The sequence below is a fragment of the Ammodytes marinus genome, assembly GCF_949987685.1.
Source record: "Ammodytes marinus genome assembly, chromosome: 14".
NCBI lineage: Eukaryota > Metazoa > Chordata > Actinopteri > Uranoscopiformes > Ammodytidae > Ammodytes > Ammodytes marinus.
In genome coordinates this window covers 8,640,266-8,660,214 of record NC_137218.1, presented here as the reverse complement: position 1 = coordinate 8,660,214, position 19,949 = coordinate 8,640,266, and the positions used below count along the sequence as shown (strand labels likewise).

General features: G+C 39.3%; 1 protein-coding gene across 1 annotated transcript; it reads right to left on the bottom strand.

The window, feature by feature from the left end:
* Window positions 1-12,627: 12,627 nt before the first annotated feature.
* pitx1 (paired-like homeodomain 1) lies at window positions 12,628-19,393 on the bottom strand. The gene is made up of 4 exons (XM_080040535.1): window positions 19,308-19,393; window positions 19,025-19,189; window positions 17,561-17,763; window positions 12,628-13,987 (listed from the first exon to the last, which is right to left on the bottom strand). Exons 1-4 carry the CDS (start codon window positions 19,330-19,332, stop codon window positions 13,439-13,441), a joined length of 942 nt encoding a protein of 313 aa, XP_079896661.1. The 5' UTR covers window positions 19,333-19,393; the 3' UTR covers window positions 12,628-13,438.
* Window positions 19,394-19,949: the final 556 nt, after the last annotated feature.

The window sequence follows — 19,949 nt, the reverse complement described above, 5'->3', positions numbered from 1 at the left end:
GTGTAGCATTTTGTTCTAATCAAATGCACCACAGTTGCACATTGCCCATGGGGCTACTGGACTGTTCTTTTGTGTGTGAACAGAAACATTTGTTCCCTGTTTTGCCGATTAATTGGCAGTTTAACGCTGTCTCAATGGGAAGTGATTTTGTTCTAAGGCCATCTAGCAGTGTCACAAATTGTGTCCTTAAAAAAAAATCTCAATATGTGTTTACTGTCCGTCTTGGGTGTGGTGTAGTTTACAAGCCTAACCATGTCTACACTACACCCAATCTAAATATGGGTGTAGACTGTGTGTTAACAACGCTAAGTCTACAGCTAAGCTAGCAGCTCTGTGACACTGAACTTAGGCACAGTGACACTTTGCAGTAAATGCTCATCGCTAATCATGCTCACCATCTTAGTGTTAACATGCTAATTAGCATTATTTACATGGTACAGCTGAGGCTGATGGGAATATCTTAAGTTTAGCAAATAGTTGGTCCTAAAACAAAATATTTAACGTAACATTGGACCACATGAAATGCACTAGTAAAGTGCTCACCAACATTATTATAATTCATATTCAAGAAGAATATCTCAATCAAATGTAATTGGATTCAATCAACGTTTTAGCATAGCCACTCTCTGTCATGCCCAGTCAACTTCAAGCAGGGATTTCCTACATCCCCCATAATTCCTTACATCGACAAGTTGGTGTTTCAAAGAGAGCAGCAGTTGAGCTCATCAAGGGAGTTCTGACGAGTAAGGAAGTCAGATAATTGGCTTCCTTTAAAATAAATCAAGTTTGTTTAACCAGATCCTTCATACAGAAGGATTTATTCTTCTTCCCAGCCACCCAAGCACACACACACACACACACACACACACACACACACACACACACACACACACACACACACACACACACACACACACACACACACACACAACACACACACACACACACACACACACACACACACACACACACACACACACACACACACACACACACACACACACACACACACACACACACACACTCACTACAAAAATAAAAAAAGCTGTGAAGCAACTGCAGCTCGACTCAGCATTGCACTAATCCCAAAATGACTGTCATGTGTCAGTCTTGTCAGAATTACTGCACTACTGAGACCAAGTCTTGGTGGTAATTACATGATTTTCTCGGGACACATGTAATTATAATAATTCATGGTGTTGTACTTTGGCTTGCAACAGCATGCATTTATTGGCCAAGTGCTCTTTTAACTGTGTGATCCAGAATTTAGTAATACATCTTTAGCACTACACCAGAGTGGATCTCTTTGCAGCACAGCATTAATGCTGGCTTGATATAGCAGTTAGTATTAGAATCACCCAGCTGATTTCAGGCCTATTAAATAGATTTTATAAAATAGATTTACAAAGACAACATATGCATGCTTAACACATTTATGTAATACTAAAAGATACAATGAAATCCTGTTGGAGAAAGGCAGGAAAATAAAAAACCGCTGGGCTGTTTGAGAAATTTGCCTGATGATCCTTTCCTGGAAGATTTTGAAAGTTGGTGTCTTGTTCAAGGACATTTTGTTGGGTGAGAGTTAGACAGATCCTGTGAGCTTCCTGATCCAACCTGCTATTTGCAATTCTTAATATTTTTTTTGGTCATGTTGTAGAAATGGCATCCCCATATTGACTAGTTGTATCACATACAAACATCCTTATAAAAATATTTTTTATATATTTATTTATATTATTCACTGGTCAACAGGGACTCTCAACTCACAATGGCAGGTCCGGTACAGTAGACACACTGGAAAGCTTTACACCTGTTTTATTCTCTTATATTTCAGGCCATGCTACTTTTTCTGTGTTCAGTCATTACTTTAAACAGGTGGGCACTGTAGATTTGAGCAAATGTTACTCAAAATAAGTTAACAGTGCATTTGTTGGAGACTATTTTAGATTGTGAATGAATACATATTTAGTGCACTAGTGTTGTTCTTTTCCCTTTTTTTTCCTGGGAGCCAGATCACAGTGCATGTTGATGCAATGAAGGAACATGTCACCCAATGCAACGGTCTATGTTACAGAAGAATACAATTCATCAGGCTTACAAACACTGTCTTTATGAACTAATCACAATGACCTGAAGTTTTCATAAACTATAATAAACATTTATTAATACCTTCTTGTAAGGATTTTACTGGCAGTTGCAAACCAGCTTATAGGTGTATTACCACCATCTCCTCATATGTAGTAGGATGCAACTCCACACACCGGTTGCGTTCCGAATCGCATACTTTCTATTATATAGTATGTAGAAAAAAGATTTAGGATGTCCCGATTCTTGTGGCCAGATTTAGGATGGTTAGAAGTACCCGGATGTCCTACTTCATGCGGCCAAGATTGTTAGTGTTGAAAAGTGCATCCTATTTGGGCGATTCTGACCCACAATCCAGTGCGCACGTGAAGTGACGTCACATCGACGAAGCCTCCATATGAAAACAAACGGGGATGCGACGGATATAAAAGCAAGAGGCAAGATCAAGGCGCAATGTTATGATGAAATAAGAGAGTAAAGTATGTCCCAATAGTATGCCTACTGCATCCTAACTAGATTATTTTTATCGTCGGATGTAGTATGTAGAATAGAAAAAAGAAAGAGTATGCGATTCGGAACGCAACCACCAACTGTTATATATCCTCCTAGAAACTAATTGGAGAGGACTAAACCACAAGTAGGGGTTATCAACATAGACACACACATACAGACAAACAAACAATGCAGCCACGTATAGATTAAGAATTTAAACAGTGTTGTTCACACACCAATACAAAATGCCAGTCCCATATGTACTGTATATGTAACCACTAACTTGAGACAAACACCTTTCATCAAAAAACAATGTCCCACCCCCTCCTTTTTTAAACATGGTAGAACCAGGAAGTATAAGAAGATGTGAGATCCTTTGCTTGTGGACTAGAAGGACAACGGTAAGACACTACCTTGATATGTCCAACATGCTAGCAGTACTTAGCTTACTATCAAACAGCACAGAGCAAACATTTGTGGTAGTGCTAATGGCCCATATGTTTCTTAATGGCTGCCAACAGAACTGCAGACTCACAAAGTCTCCAATGCCAAACAGACATTACCAAAAGCATTGCATGAAATTCAACACCATGCAAAAACCATTGTCTGCAATTTAACAAGTTATCTCAAGTTCTCAACCCGCGACATAGAAATGTGTTTGTAGATAACAGTTGTTAAAGTGGTCACTAAATAACAAAATCATAAATTAGAATAGCACTGGACATATTTATATTTTAGGGGAAATTGGTATGCCCTATGTGGTGCCATGTGCTTTTTTTTTTTATTTTATTTTATTTTTCCCAAGTGTGCTCTTTAAGGAAAATGCCCACCAAAGCAATGTTGAGACCGGCACAACTTATTGTGTGGTATAAAGTAAAGCTGGAATACACTGAATGAGAAGGTTATGGACACATCACCATGAGGGTTTTATGTATAGTTTAAAGCAGGGGTTTTCAAAGTGTGAGAGAGTGAGCCCCCCCTCAGAGAACAAATTTCAGCGGAGCCCCCCCCCCCCTTTTTAATTATTTTACAAATTTAAACATATTTTTGAAACATTCTAAACATTTTAATGCATTTTTAAATACATTTTAGCATCTTAATGCAGTGTTTCCTTTAAGCATGGATAGTAGTGACTGAGTGTGCAGCGGAATGAGAAAGATAGGCAGACAGACTTGCCCAAATTATTGACTACTGTTAAATGTCATTCACACCCAGTGTTTTTTCGCAAGAGCCTCCAATGTCCTGATGGAGGAAAATAGTAGCCAGTGGAGAACCAGACCCTCCTAGGGGGGTCTGGGGGTATGCCCCCCGGGCGATTTTTTTTTCACCTTTTTAAAGTGAAATGCATGAATCTGGTGCACTTTAAGAGGAAAATTAAGAGGCTAAATATGAGGAATTTTGTGTGAACAAATAATTTGGAGACACTGGGTCTGATGGATTAGAAGTTATTGAAGAAAGACATGTGGATTTTCCATAAAAATATTAATTTAAAATAAAAAAGATTATGCAGGGTCCTCTGGGTTGGGCTTGGTCCTCTTTTTCTTTGACGAGACCTACAGGTATTTCTCTGTAATATAATGAATGCATTTAAATGCAGTGAGAGGAAAGAAGCAGAATAACTCTTGTCCAGCTATGCCGTGATCTTAATATAAAAAACACAAACTACTTTTTTTATTTTTTTCACATATTCATCCGCCCCCCCGCCATAACCCCCACAGTTTGAAAACCACCGGTTTAAAGATTGTGAGGGTGAGACTGTTTTGCTCTCAGGCCATTATTCAACTTGTTTCAAATGTGCTCAGTTCTCTTTTGTTTAATCAACACAGCATCATCACAAACATATTCTACAAATAGAGATTAAACGGACATAGTTCTGCTTTGTAGATGGATTAAGGCTGAATTAAAAAAATATTTAATTTGTAGTATGTATATTATATACAGTAGTATGTATGCCTATATGTAGTACTACCAGGTATCGCAATAAAATTGCCAGCTGTAAATTGATAGATTTTTAAATTTAAATGGATTTAAATTTGTGCTGTGATATATTGTCTGTATACAATGCTTAACTTGTTTCAGGGCTACAATCAGTTCAGTGTGTGTGGTCACATTCACATAGTTGTGAATGTGACTAATGACAAATTCAGAAATCATAGGCATCTCTCAAAGTAAAATATTTTGTGTTCACTGAATACAATTTGGCTTGAGATTGTCTGAGAATGTCCAGCAGACATGTGGATGATGTCACTAAGAGTGACTGAAGAGCTCTGTGGAATTCATGAATGTGGAAATGGGAAGTTCTGTTATGGCAGCTGAATGAGTAAAATGAAGCAGCTTTTTACAGCATTTTTGTAGGATTTTTCCAGGGATTTTTTCAAAATGGCATATGTAAAAGCTTAGCTCCGAGTTTATATACCCGGTGTTTCTAGTATTTTGACAAGCCCATTATATCATTGAAGGTTAATGACAAATGACAAAGTACAACACAAGTAACAACAATATTGCAAACTAAATCCCCCAAACTTTTCATACAGTTGAGCCTCTATAAAACTGTTTAAAGGTGCAGCGTATAATATAAGAGTATTTTGGCGTCATCTAGTGGTGAAAGTTCCCCGATTGCAATGCTCGGTCTTTCCCCTTTCCGTTTGCAGAATGTACCCACGTTACAGTGCAAGGACAATAAGCTAGTTAGTAAAGATGGCATCATACACCACTGCCTCAAGTCATTCGGAAATATCAGGTGATGAAGTGAAAATTGTTATTTATTCAATAGTACTTTGTCTTTCTCTTCCAAAAGATGCATTTCCAGATCATCCTTTCATCACAGTTCATCCTTTGTGCGCATACAGGTTGGTATTTGCAGTCTATTGTAAACCATACAGATTAAGACTTTTCAGGTATATCTGTACACATACAAGGGCGAAAGCTATAATGAAGTAGGTGGACCCAATAAAACTTCCCTCTCAGATTGGATGCTGTCATTTTATATCACCTGTGGCAGTTGTCATAAATGTAAAGTATAATCCATGACATTTGGCTGAACCGGCTGGGTAGCTCGCACCACAATGGCACAAAATTCCAGTCGGAGAGCCAAACAATGACTTCAAGGTTCAGTAAGCGGAATGGTCAGTTTAGCTAACTTTCTGTCAGTGACTGCAGTTAGCAGTCCCCTCCCTCGTCCCCACGTCACCACATTAATGCACTGCGGTCTTCAAACAGCGAGTTATCTAGCACCATCTCAGATAAGTAAGTGTGATAAAACATGATGAAAACCATCAAAACAGACATTAGGAAGGATTTTTTCCTGCTCCGCCATTGTAGGCTCATAAACATTCACCCATTTGTCGCTCTGGCGTAGCCTGGCATTCCCAGACCTGCCACTAGGCGCTGGCAAATTAAATTTGCGGCGCCTGTTGGGGTCTGGATTTCCAGGCTAGCTCTGGCGTGCACCGGCAGTGAGACCATGAGTGAGACGGGTGTCTGTTTGTAGCGCTCTCTCTTGTGATTGGATATTAATTTCGGGATCCCCAAAAAGTTTATTTGCTGATTACATGTAGAGCAGCTGACTCTTTCTTTATATGTCCATGAGCTGACTGAGAGATCGGCTTTATGAAAAGCGCACATTGTGTAAGTTATCACTGTATGAATAAAGAGCGATTTAACACTTATATTAACATTAATTAATCGCTTACTTCACCTTTTAATGGTGTGTGGTTTGGAGACACCACCGTCTGATGAAAAGCGAGATGAGATAACCCAACGTTTGTTTGAAACAAGCAAAACATGCAACACCATAAATTGCTGATTGTGATATTTTGGTTCCATGGCAACAGTAATCCAAAAGCAATCAAATGTGAGCAGAAATGCAGGATTTCAGCCTGTTGGTTCACTTTCTTCTGAAGGCTCTCTGTTTTCTGCAAGTTTAAGATTTGAAAACCCTACATGCCATTTTTTTAGAGATCATGCTTCAATGAAGGACTACATTGTGCAGCTCTAAAGGACCATACAACAATTTACAAATCATGCAAATTTCAAAGCATGACAATGTTTTTTGGACTGACTTCATATTTTCCTCCAATTCAAGCAGCCATTTCTTTTGATTGATTTTAGTATCCAAACTAAATGTGCAGAGATTGAAATACACTTGTAATAGATCTATAAATAAGGCTTCATACAGTAACTTTGCTGATAACAAAAACACAAGTATATAACCTAAAGTACTTATCTTGATTGTGTGAGCTGCCATCTTGTTTTCAGGGTTCAGCAGCTGCTTTATTCCCATAGTGTGGTCGCTCATTAAGTGATGAAGGTCAGTGCTGCTATTCTTGCATTACCTGGTCAGTATTGTTGCATTACAGAGTCTAGGTAGTGCTTCTGTATAAACTACAGGTTTGGATCTAAACAAAGACTCTGTGTTTATAGGATGCAGCTGCAGTGCAGGTTTTCAGGATCAGATTAACTGCTGCAGCGACCTGGTGGAAGCATTGTATTCATGGCCGACGGGGGGCCTAGGTCTAGCCGGGCTTGTTTTGTTAATTAAGTTTTCACCAGATGGACGGGGTTGTACAGACCAAATGTCAGTCGCAGAAGTGTAGTGACATTTCAAATGATAGGTTTGATTACATTATGGTGTCATTATTTTTTTAAATCATACCCGTTAAATACTTGTATGGAATATGTAACATGGATAATTGTTGTGCCACACTTAACAAAGACGTCCTTCCCTTTGATAGATGAGTGCTGCCAACTTTTATGCAACCAGTAATTACTGAACAAAAATATAAATGCAACACTTTTGTTTTTGCTCCCATTTTTCATGAGCTGAACTCAAAGATCTAAAACTTTTTCTCTATGCACAAAAGAACAATTTCTCTCATATATTGTTCACAAATCTGTCTAAATCTGTGTAAGTGAGCACTCCTCCTTTGCCGAGATAATCCATCCCACCGCACAGGTGTGGCATATCAAGATTTAAAACCTTAATTTATATAGGTAAATCCCATTGACACCGGAGACTCTTTTTCAAGGGAGACCTATTTCCATTTACACGTTCTGGTGTCCTGGTGGCATTATAGTATCTGGTGTGGTCACCATTTTCCTCATACAGTGCAACACATCTCCTTCGCATAGAGTTGATCAGGTTTTTACAGATGTACAGTGTATATCTGTAAATAGTATTTGACACTTGCCTTTTGGTTTCTTTAATGGATTTCATTCATAGCCCACTACCGTGTTATGTCAGCATGGCCGCATTTACCTGCTAGTGGGGCCTAGGGCTAAAAATATGCTGTTGTGCTCCCGTGGACACCAACACCGAACAACCTCATGGTAGCTTCTGAGTCAACTTTATTAGTACAATGAAAATTAAAATAGGTCTTGAGACTATGACCAAAGGGCTACAAGAGGACAATGCAGAACCTGTCTTAGTTGATGTTTAGTGGTGCCAATTCTTATAGAAGTAAGTGATTTGATCCTTTTAGCTAGCTTCCTGTCAGCAACTGCAGTTAGCAGTCCCCTCCCTCATCTCTATGCCACCACCAAATTAACATGCAGGCAGCCGTCTTCGTCAGATAGTGCTGCGATGGAGAGCAGCGAGTCACCGTTTACACAGGCACAGAGACCCGTCTCTTTATAGAGCTATGTCTCCTTATTGGATAAAACTAGCGGGATACTCAAAATGTTATCTGGCATTTACTGCAAAGCTGAATGACTGGGAGACCTATGTTATGAACTGTGCATACTGTTAAAGTGATTGCTATATGAATATAGAGTGATTTAACATGTATATTAACAAAAAATATCACTTCTCCTTTAATCAAATAATTTACTAAAATATTGACACAGTTTAACAGCAGTCCTCCCTCTTGATGCTGTGACCTCAAGTTGTGGGGGCTTTTCATTCATGCTTAGTCTGCTGATTACTTTCTCAAATAACCGAGTGACTGTTTTTTTTGTCAAGGAAATGTCCGAAAACTGAAGATGTCGTCAAAATGTCTCAGAGCCCAGGATGTCTCTCAGAATGTCTTGTTTGGTCTGATCAACAGTTCAGAAAAAAGCAGCAAATCTTCACATATGAGACATTTGAAATGATGCAATATTATTTGATATTCAAAATAGATTTTGCTTTATTAGGGCCTAATTAGATTTTTTTTTTCAAATTCACCGGAAGCTTTAATTTTATACTCAGTATACTGTTTTTTTCAAAGGAAAAACCATAAACTTCACAGAAAATGTAAATAGGGGAGAACGGGGTAATTTGTCACATGGGTTGGATGTCACATTCGTTATATCTCGCCACCAGAGCGTGCTAGCTCTGAAATGTTGATATAAAAAAGGTCCAGAATTGGGATCAGAGGTCACATACATAGACTTCCTTGGAGGAAGACAGCTGCATTTCAGGTGAGAGGATGTTTTGTGTTTTTCATGTCAAATTCAAAATATTTTGCTTCTCAGTATTTTTCTTCTAGGCTTTTACACAATGGGTTTATAACAAAACACTTGTTACCCTCAGAAAGTGTGAAGGGTAAGCTATAGTTTAGATTGTTGTTAGCAAGATAATTAGTTGTCAGATGGTTGTTGGCCTTGATGCTAGCAAGAAATTCAGGTTGGGGTTGGTCGTCAAATTTTTTGGGGGGTTGGTTGTCACATGTTATCTCAAGGCTGCAGCCAGAAAAGGAACCCAATAACGAAAGAAATTGTCAAGCTGTATCCTCACTGACACCCCAGAGAAGGAAAGAATAGAGCAGGAAAAGGCAGCTAGCAAGCAAAAGGAAAAAGGGTAACAAAATCAAAACAACCCAGTGCATCCCAAACTAGACCAGCTGCCAAGGCTACAGTAAGTTATGTAGGCCTATTTGTCAACTTGACAATGCAATTAAACTTTCAAATTTGGTTCTGCCTCATTGCCTTCTTTTTAAGATTTTTCCCATTAAGATAACATTGTGACAAACAACCCCATAGTGTATGACAACCGACCCCTTGATGGGGTTGGTTGTCACAATGTGTCAGAGTGTCTTTGATGGTAAATTACTTCTTCATTACAATAAGTTGGAAAAAAAGAGAGACACACATTTCAAGCCAACACCTTAAGCTTCAATTTAATGTAGGAATGGCTATTGACAGATGTTTTGGTGATGAGCAATTCTCACTAGAGTAAAAAGTGTGCCTACTTACCCCGTTCTCCCCTACTGTATATATCAGGTATTAGTTAACAGTCTGTGTATTCAAGTCATTCTTATGTGAGAAAAAGGCGAATCCTTAACTGTGAACACTCAGGCTCAACACAACACTAGTGGTTACATTTGACACATTCTCCTTTTCTCTTTCTTTGCTGTATCTAATAATTTAGGGGAAGTGGGGATTTCCTAGCCTGAGAAACACTAGTTCAAATATTTACCTGCTATAAAGCGGCGTGTTGAACTTTGCCCTTCAGGTTCAGGCGCGTGCACGGTGCTGCGCGCTCTTATTTATAACTGGGAAAAGAGTATTATGGGTAACATTTACGACAGCGTGCGGGCTTTGTTTTTGTTACCAATGGCTGTGCGCCTAGAGTGCGCTTTGTCCTCTCGTCAAACATTTCCAAATCAAAGCGGATAGTCGCAATTACAGCCAGTGCGCATGCCCGCCCTGAGTAAACGTTCTGCCCCCCGTGAACGCGGGCGCGCCCAAGGAAAGAATTTGAAGCGGCGCGCGCTGCTGATGTTACTGTTGTGACTTGTTATGAATGGTGAACCCAAACGACAAAAGACCTTCAGTGAACCAGTGACAGAGTGAGATAAAGAAATAGAAACATCAGGTAAATTATACGAAAATATTATAGCCTATAGCTCCATGTTGATATATGAATTTTCCAGTTCCGTTCCAGTCAGTAAACTAGCCTATTAATGAAATATTAGCCTACTGAAAAATTATGAAAACACACTTGAATGCTACACACACTAATAGGTTAGGACTATAACAGTGTCAATTGGATGATTGTTTCTTTTAAAGAATAAAGTTAAAAAGTAAATTTAATGCAAAGGCCTACTTACTAAAGTTTTTTATATAGCCCTTAGACGACATAAATTCACCAAACCAAAAAACATGAGGAGGCCCAGATAAACTCATTTCAAATGTAGCCCTAATAGGCTAATACTGTTGAAATATTACATTAATAATATTACAGACGCACTTCAAATTAAGGTGACATATAATTTGATTATGCAATTATAGAGGAACTAACAAGTGTCAAAAGGCCACCTTCACGTCAATAAAACTAACTTCACTATAATTTCCCAGTTAGAGTCCCTTTTTTAACAAAGTTTTGAGTATAGGCTAACGATAAATAAGCCCATACAGATATTATGGAAACACCGCAGGAAGGTTATTTCTGAAAAGCCTCTAAAAAAACTCACTTTGCCTTACTTTTAGATGCTGCCTTCAACTAACAGTGACTTTTATTTTTTTATTTTATTTTTTTAAGTATGGAGACTTATGGAAATGACCCATGAGGCGTAATTTTGAGTGCCCTGTATATGGTTAAATGTTATAGAGCTACTACAAAAAAATACAATTAATATTAATTAGATAAAATATTATAAAGGCACTATTGGAAAATAATCCGTTAAGAGCCACCATAAGGTCAACGGACTGCCTGTCACACCTAAATTTATTACATATACGTAGGCCTATGCTAGTAGGAGATCCAAAAATAGGAAAGGGCACCATAGCGTCAAATAACACTTTTAACAAACGTATAGGGTAAGTAAGTAGGCCTACATTGAATATAGGGTAGAAAATGTGAATGGCAAAAAGTGACTAAGGAGCTAGAAACTCTCGAGTAATGTGGACTAGAATACTTGGACCAAAACCTGAAACCCAACACACACTCTGTAGATCATATTAATATTAGGATGAGCATCACATTTTTAAAACTCACTATAGAGGCTGGTTTACATTAGGGAGATTGACTTGTAACACTGTAGATCCTTATCAGGATTAAATAACGATTCGTGCAATAATTCCTCAAGTATAAGATGTTGTATTAGTCATTAGTCATTAGACGTCTGTTTCGCATTTAATGATTTATTAGAGTGTAATCCTAAACATCCATCCTGCAGAGCCCTATCAGTTAAAGCACACAATCACGTACTGCTCCATTTGTGCTGCGCGCTAATATCAGTCCGGCGGTGAGTAATATAGATATGTGGATTTCTGCAGGTGTCAGAAAACAAGATACGGTATTGATTGAATTCATTTTGTTTGCGCTTGGACAATGGTGCGCGGGATTGCGCCAAAGAAGGACTGAAATGCAGTTTTCGAGGTGGTTGACGCGCATGTTTTAGCTCAATAGTGATGGCGTCAAGTCACAGGATACTTAAAAAGAATAATAATAATCCTGTGATTGGAATAAATATGCAGGCTGAATATAATAGTTTGAGGCTGAGACGCACACCACTTGGTCATTTTTTAAATACAGTAATTGGAGTTAGGTAGGGCTATAGAAAGGTGCGGGAAAGCTCCATCCCTCAGACTGGGTGACTCCAAATGTAATCTCGTGTAATTATATCCAATGAGAGAAAATCCTATTTTTGACCTGAATAATATAAAATTGAAACACATCTGAAGCGCATGTGGGACCTTTCTGCTCTGAGTGGTGAAATATGGTGATTATCATACTCGCCAAATAACAGTCGCCCATAATAAGGCTTGACGCTGATCATATTAAATCCTATTCATTAGATATTAAGGTCTGAAAGGTTGCAAGATGCGTTGAAACTCCGGTGGATTTATCTCACAAGCTTCAAAATGGACGAGAAACAAAAATAAAAAAATGGCACGGTTATGTCCAGAGTAACTACTGCCTATATTCCCATTAATCCTTAAAAAAATCTTCATATTCCTGTCATAATCCTACTCAAGTGTGTGGATCAAAAGGCTGCGGGTATTCAGCAGTTATTTGTTTTGCTGCTCTTTTGGGGGGAATGTTGGACCACTGCGGCTCGTCTGTTAAACAAAGACTCCTCTTAAACATTCTTGAAATAAACCTCTCTTTTCCTGGAGTTTATTCAAACAAACATGTACCATAAACACACGAGAACTTTGAATCACCTTTTTGTATACAGTTTAGGCTTAATGAACTTACTTCTGCAAAGTCTTACTTACATCATCGTACAAAACACGTTGCACTCAAGTTAAACATGCGGGCTTTTCTATTTCAAACAAAATGAAGGAAAAAAAAAACATTTTCAAAGTAAAGTCACTGAACGGGAGGCGTCATGGAGTCAAACGGGCCGGTGGGCAGCCTGCTATAGACGGTAAATAGAAAGCACACAGAAGCAGTATAAAATATGTACAATGTAGACTTGATTTTTTTTCTTTCTTTTTTTTTTAACTTAGAGCCTGGATTCATGATATGCTCGACACATTTATTTATTTATTTATTTGTTTGTTTCTTGCAAACCCTCATCCCTTATCCCACCCCTCCCTTGCCAATCAGTCTTCAAAAGCAAGCAAAGCACAAAACAGAAAAAAATCCCATTGTCTGTTTCATATGTTAGGCCTGTATATATTTACATTTACATATGTACAGTGCAGTAACACGTCTTCATTATTTAAAAAAAAAATACCCCCCCAAAAAATAAACAAAAACTGGACATTTCAATTGCTGTGCAAGTTCATTGGTAAACACATACAACCCGCATAATCCATTTTTTTCCTTTTTTGAAAAATGTTTGCAACCAATCCAGTTTAGTTGTCTTTGAATTTTTTTTTCTCCATCCACATGAAGCCTACAGGCCTAGGCTCTGACACCTCTGTCCGTTCATCACATATATATTTATTTATATTTGTTAGATTCAGCTTCGCGCTTATTGTCCCGTCAGCTGTTGTACTGACAGGCGTTCAGGCTCGTGCCGGGGCTCTGCAGGCCGCTGTATCCGAACGTTGGATGCTGTTTGGATTTGAGTCTGAGCGTGGCCAGGCTGGAGTTACAAGTGTCCCGGTAAACGCTGTACGGAGAGCCGGGAGCCCCGTACGGACACGCGGATGACGACATGGCCGAGTTGATCCCGGAAGTGCCGATCCCGTTCAGGTTGCTGATGTTGTTGAGGCCAGGGGTGGGCATGCCCGGCACGGCGGAGTGGCCCATCCCCGACGCCATAGTCATGGAGGAGATGGAGTTCGGCGCAGAGAACATGGACTGAGAGGTGAGCGGGCTCATGGAGTTGAAGAAGGTGAAGTTCTTGGTGGACAGCGGCGCCGGGGTGAGGCCCTTGTTGGTCCAGTTGTTGTAGGTGTAGGCCGGATACATGTCTTCATAAGGCTGCATCAGGCCGCTGAACTGGGGCAGGTAGCTGTTCTTACACAGGTCCATCTGCTGGTTCCGCTCCCGCTTCCTCCACTTGGCCCTGCGGTTCTTGAACCACACCTGGAGGAGACACGCACGGTTATTCTATGAACATTAACGGCAGTGTATTGTGGAGAATGCGCGTAGTTGTTGCTTACCATGTCATGTGTAGGCAATTAGGAATTATTTAGGTTCTTGATTTATTTATTTTTGTCATAAAATTAAGTCGTCCCTGCCTACACTTTCATGTCTTATAGCCCAAAATCTACAAATTGCAGTGGGTAGCATTATAATGAAGATAGACAGCATGTATTATTGTATTATTATTACTGTGGAATAATTATGTACTTTTTAGCGCAGGGGTGTCAAAACTCGTTAAACTCTACTTTATGATACAATATGACACATACACACACACACACACACACACACACACACACACACACACACACACACACACACACACACACACACACACACACACACACACACACACACACACACACACACATACACGTCAATGTTAATAAGTCATGTAATTTATTGGGTTTGAATATTTCAAAGGCAGACTCAGGAGTCCCACAGCAATAGATAGGCTAAATAAAAAAAATTAAGCTGCAGCAGCTCATTGATAGACAGTTCTTTGATATAACATCATCTGTTTAATGCTCTCAGATTTGTTTACAACAGTCTGTAAACACAGCAAAGAAGGTCCTGACTGTATTCATCTTATTTGCCTTGTGGCCAAACTTTTCAGTTGGGCAAGTTGGGCTCTATACATTTAAATGTTTATATATGGTCACAAAAAATCAGTTTCTGCTTTTTTTTATTTATTTTTTATAAAATGAACCTCTTTAAAGTTAATTTTATCTTCAGTCTTTCAGTGCCCAAGTCTTGGCTGTGGATTTATGTGAGAGCTCTTTTCTTTTTCCCAGTGGACATATCAATCTGGACTTTGTCCCAAATGTCTTTTTTCTCCTAAAATTCTCAGTCAGGTTTCCTGAATGGGAAACCAACATTTTATTTTAAATTAGTGCAGCACTGACTGTAAAACTTTTTAAAGTAAAAAACCTCTTTGGAAGTTTCTTATTATTTCTTATTATTCAAACCTCATTTGTTAAGCAACATTAATTTAGACTTGTATTTAGTTATTTGCGCAGTGTTAAAGGAGTTCTGAAGGATAACGTAAATAAATTACAATTTCAAATTGTGTAAAGAGTCTTGAAAATTGTTTATCTAAAATTCAGCATTAAATATCTATTTATGCTGAATATTAAAAACCTTGTTAATGGATACTCAATTAAATTCTGACAGATTAAAAATGATACACGGGGAATGTAAAGAAGCCTAGTGTAGGCCTATAGTGCATACATACAATAACAAATAGTAACAACTCAAAACAATTCTGTTGGAGCCAAGGATGTGTAAAAACAAATGAGTTTCATTTATTTATTTTAATATAAAATGTTATAACCTGTGTGTGTGTGTGTGTGTGTGTGTGTGTGTTTAAAATGAGCATGTAGGTCACTCTGCCCCTAATACAACCAACAAGTTTACAAAATGTTTCAAACACGCGCAGTCGATGACTGTATAGGAATCACACGCGCCTCTGGATATCCTCACACCTTATCGGAACCTGACAAAATATCAGTTAGTCGGCACTCTGCAAGTCATTTTTTAATTCATAGTAGAAACAGTTTACACGTGACGGACCCGCGGATGCTATTTATAGTGGCGCAGGGAACAGGGTGCTGCGGACAAATTGTCCACAAAAACATGAGCGATGTGACTGGGAGCTGCGGTGGAAACACGAGGGATACACTTGAGCTCAGTTTCCTGTACCCAGCAAAAAATTAAATAAATCTAAATTAATAAATTATATATCTATACATAATGTTTATCACGATAACGAGAAAAAACACCATTAGAGACGACAGGGACATGTAAAAATAGCTGAGCACACAAATATCACTTGATCTCCATGTAATATCTGTTGAGCTTGATTAAACACTTAAAAGGTCAAGTCTAATCACTTTAAAACGTCAAAACATGAAATAAAAAGCTCGGATATGAATCAGAACTATTCAGGCTGCTCTGTGTCATGCCAGGCTCTGTACTACAAAGTTTTCTTTTTATTCCGCCAATATAAAAGGAAGCACTGTTTTACTTTCGCCTTCCTTCGCCTCAGAAATTGCACTCAAAACTTGTTCAGATACTTTTTGTTTTTTTCTCTCTCCCCCCTGCACTTTAAAAAGCTGTATGCATTTTTTTATGCAATTTGAGACGAATGGTCTTGTAAGCACGGGCCGGCAGGCGCCAGTTGCCTGTAATGAAAACCGACTGCAATTGTTTGGTTTGACGCACGATTCTTGCATCCATAGTTGTTGTTTTTTACACAGAGAAACGAAGTCAGCATAACCACCTGTGTGGGAAAACTGCATACGCATGATTTTTGTAGTCAGTCCAACAAAAAAAGAGTAAAAAGCACCTTTCTGTTTCAGCTATCTTCTAGTTTAAATTTGCCATACAATAATTCAAACCTCTTTTGGTTAATGTTGGTTAAATAGGATTGTTTAAATGTTCTTAAATGTATCGTCCTGATTCTGAAAACAACCTCGAATAAATCTAATCACATGCATTTCCTAATGATTGCACAGCTCCAGGTAGATCTGGCTGCATGCACAGTCCCCTCCTCAGGGACATATAAGGGCCCAGACTGATGATGTCATCCAAAGACAAATAAGTAATTGGCTCCATGAGCAGCTGCGAATACACTCTTTAAAAAGAATCGAATATCTAACTGATCCAAATAGTTACAGAACTTGCCTTTCTGCTAAAATCTCACCAAATATGTGTGAACACAAACGTGTTTTATAACAGTTTTCCTCCTGCTTGTGTCAGCATTGCGCGCTATGTTGTGAATTACGCACGTGTTCGAATAATGGATGACTTACTTTTTGGACACACCGTAGCTTCACATTCAGGGATGACTGCAACTTGATATCTGTTAACACCACAGTTTTGAAAATCGTCCAGTTTTTTCGTCAACGGATTTTCTTCAGGGTTGAATTATGTCAAACGTTTAATTTCTAACTCGCTAAATTGTTTAATAATAATGTAGTTATTTGCAGGAACTTTGTTAAAAGGCTGTATTTTAACTCTTTAATTCAGCACCTCGGACGAAGTTGTTCGGGCAAAAGCGACCCTGTAAAGACCTCAGTGCCTCATATAATATGATAATGCAGGTTTACGACTGAAACATAAATGCTGGGTGTCTGTGCTGATTTACCCAGTAGAGAAGATTTTTCTAAATTGTATGAATGAAATGGGCAATTGATTTGCAATTGCAGTATTTAATTTAATCGGACGCATCAATATATGACACTTATATGGAGCCGTTAAGTCTAGTTTTTGTATTTTGATAATGAAAGAATTAGACTACTGTTTTGTTAATTGTACTGTTATTTTCAAGGCCCTATATTTAATTATTGACCTGATTCGCAGGTGTTTGAGTTATTTCATTTATTTAGGTGGTTGTTTCAGCAGTCTTCAACACAAAATAACTCTCTAATGTATGCTCTTAATTTATTTGTCTAATAGTCTGTTGACGCACGCATTGCGCACACTTTACGCACGGCCTGCTATGCCTCTTACCCGGACTCTGGCCTCGGTCAGGTTGGTCCACACGGCTATCTCCTCCCTGGTACTCATGTCCGGGTAGCGGTTCCTCTGGAAAGTGGCCTCTAGCTCCTGCAGCTGCTGGCTGGTGAAGTGAGTCCGCTGCCGCCGCTGCTTCTTCTTCTTCGGATCGTCCACGTTGCCGTCATCGCTCCTGTGTTCAGCGCTCCTCTCCTTTTCTGTGGATCATGAATTGGGTTTGAATTACTATATGCTCCAGCCATATGTTAATTTGAATAGCATGCAAGTAGGGAGATTTAATCAGCATTAACGCAAGTATTTTTTCCCACTTAATGTTTCGTACAGTTATTTAAGTGCAGCAACGGCAAGGAAAACTAAAGCTTTTGGTCAACTATAACAGCAAAGGCCTGCCAAAAAGAAAAAAAGCAAAGCCAAAGATACAAAGTTTATACAAAGTTGTTCATAAAAAGGGGTCAAGAGAGAAGTGACAGATTACATCCAAATATTTACAAACACGTCTGAGAGTTTTCTGTCGATTCTTTCAAACAAACTTAAATCTGCTCTTCTCTGTGTGTTGAGAGATCTACGTATATAACTTTCTTCACATCGAGGTCTGCCATCTCTTATCTCCAGACTGCTATCTTGTATTCGTGTCCTAAAAATATTGCCTCGTTAAACCTGAAGGGTCAACACGTGCAAAGGTTACTCACAAAACGGGAATGGGTCTGTTAAATGTTAGCCAAAAAAATAAAAGGCAACCTTAAAACTTAAAAGCCACAACATAATGTTTTGTTTAGGCCCCATAAATAACATCAACAAATGAAACGAGACATAAACTACATTCGCCCATCTTTGCTATTTCCTCCTCGCGTGGACTGAGACAAAGCCTTGTTTTTTGCTATAGAAAATGTGACAGTGGAAGAACAAAAATGTGCCTCCAAGAGTTGTTAATACAGACCGTCTGGCATTCAGTTTTGGTGGACGGGCCCAATATTTATAGTTTGTTTTAATGCATTTACTGACAGCAGGCCAGGCTGTTCTGCACATTTTTCCCTGACAGACCTCGGTATCATGCCAAGTGTTTGGCTGAGCCAGCGCCATAAACAAAAATTGGGGTGTAACTGCAACAAAACTAGAATATTTTCCCCTGTTTGGTGTATGTCTGCACATTATAATAGAGAGCAGAAATAAACCAAACCACATTTTTACTTCGAAAAGGTTTCGATGAAAATTATGAATGTGCAAGTTGCACCGTAACACACGGAAACAAATCGTTAATGCATTGCCTTTGAGAATAAGCAAACGCTTTGACATGTAAGATTACTAAAATATTATCTCCTTTTCCTGTCGCGTTAAACGCCCGGGGTGCCTTTCTGACGGCCCATCGTAAACGTGCTTATAGAGACGTAAAAATAAATTGTTATTGCACTCTGAAGAAAAAGGGATCGAGTTGCGAAAAAGCACTCTTTGACTGTGTACCTGCCAACTCTGTGTCCGAAGATTCGCTGCTTGAGTTCTGTAACGTTTCTCGACTGGTTGTGTTGGGAGTTCTCGGTAAATGAAACGCGGGGGCCACGACGTCGCGGGACGGCGGAGGCGGCGGCACTCTCACTGCCTCTGCGATTCTGTCCATATTCATCCCACCTTTTGAAAGAGAAGGATGCGTACAAAAGATTGGAAACGAGTGGTGAATCCTTGGTTTTACGCACAAAAGCTTCTTCCCCTCAATAGCTTTAAAAATCCAAACGTTGCCAAGACATACACGGCGACATGAGAGGATGAACCATTACAGGTAGAGTTTCCACCAGAGTTGTGTTCTTCCACGAGAAAAAAAATCACACAGTCCCCTTCCCTTCGTCTAGAGCGGTGACGGCCGACTGCGCTCTCCTTCTTCTCTTCACTGCAGGGAAAAGCTTGTGCCCGTTGAGACACAGAGGAAGCTCCGGCTCATAAGAGTCCCACCCATCTGCTGCGTTCTACCTCCCCAAAATGCTCCAGTCCCACCCACTGAGCTCTGCCCGCTGCAAAAAAGTATCCACCCAAACGTGACATTTAGACTGACGTCAGGCTTAAAACAAAGTGAATCGGACGTCTGGTTTTGTCGCATGCAAATCAGCAAATGTCTTCAATCAAGTTGAGGTGGAGTGAAAACGCAGAAACGTCCATTCCCATCAGGCCAATTCATACCACACTACAGTCTCTCCACTTGGTAGACTTGAACGGCTCGGTATTAATTGAAGACATTTTTTGCAGCGTTTTTTTTTTTTTGCTTTTTTTTCACTCGCCGTGAGCGCGCAATGCACCGCTTTGCACTTACGTAAAATGGTCCTTTTTATTCGCGCTGGCATGTTTGAAATGTGTCCAGCGCAACACAGCAGGGTGCGCTTACACATACACACACCCG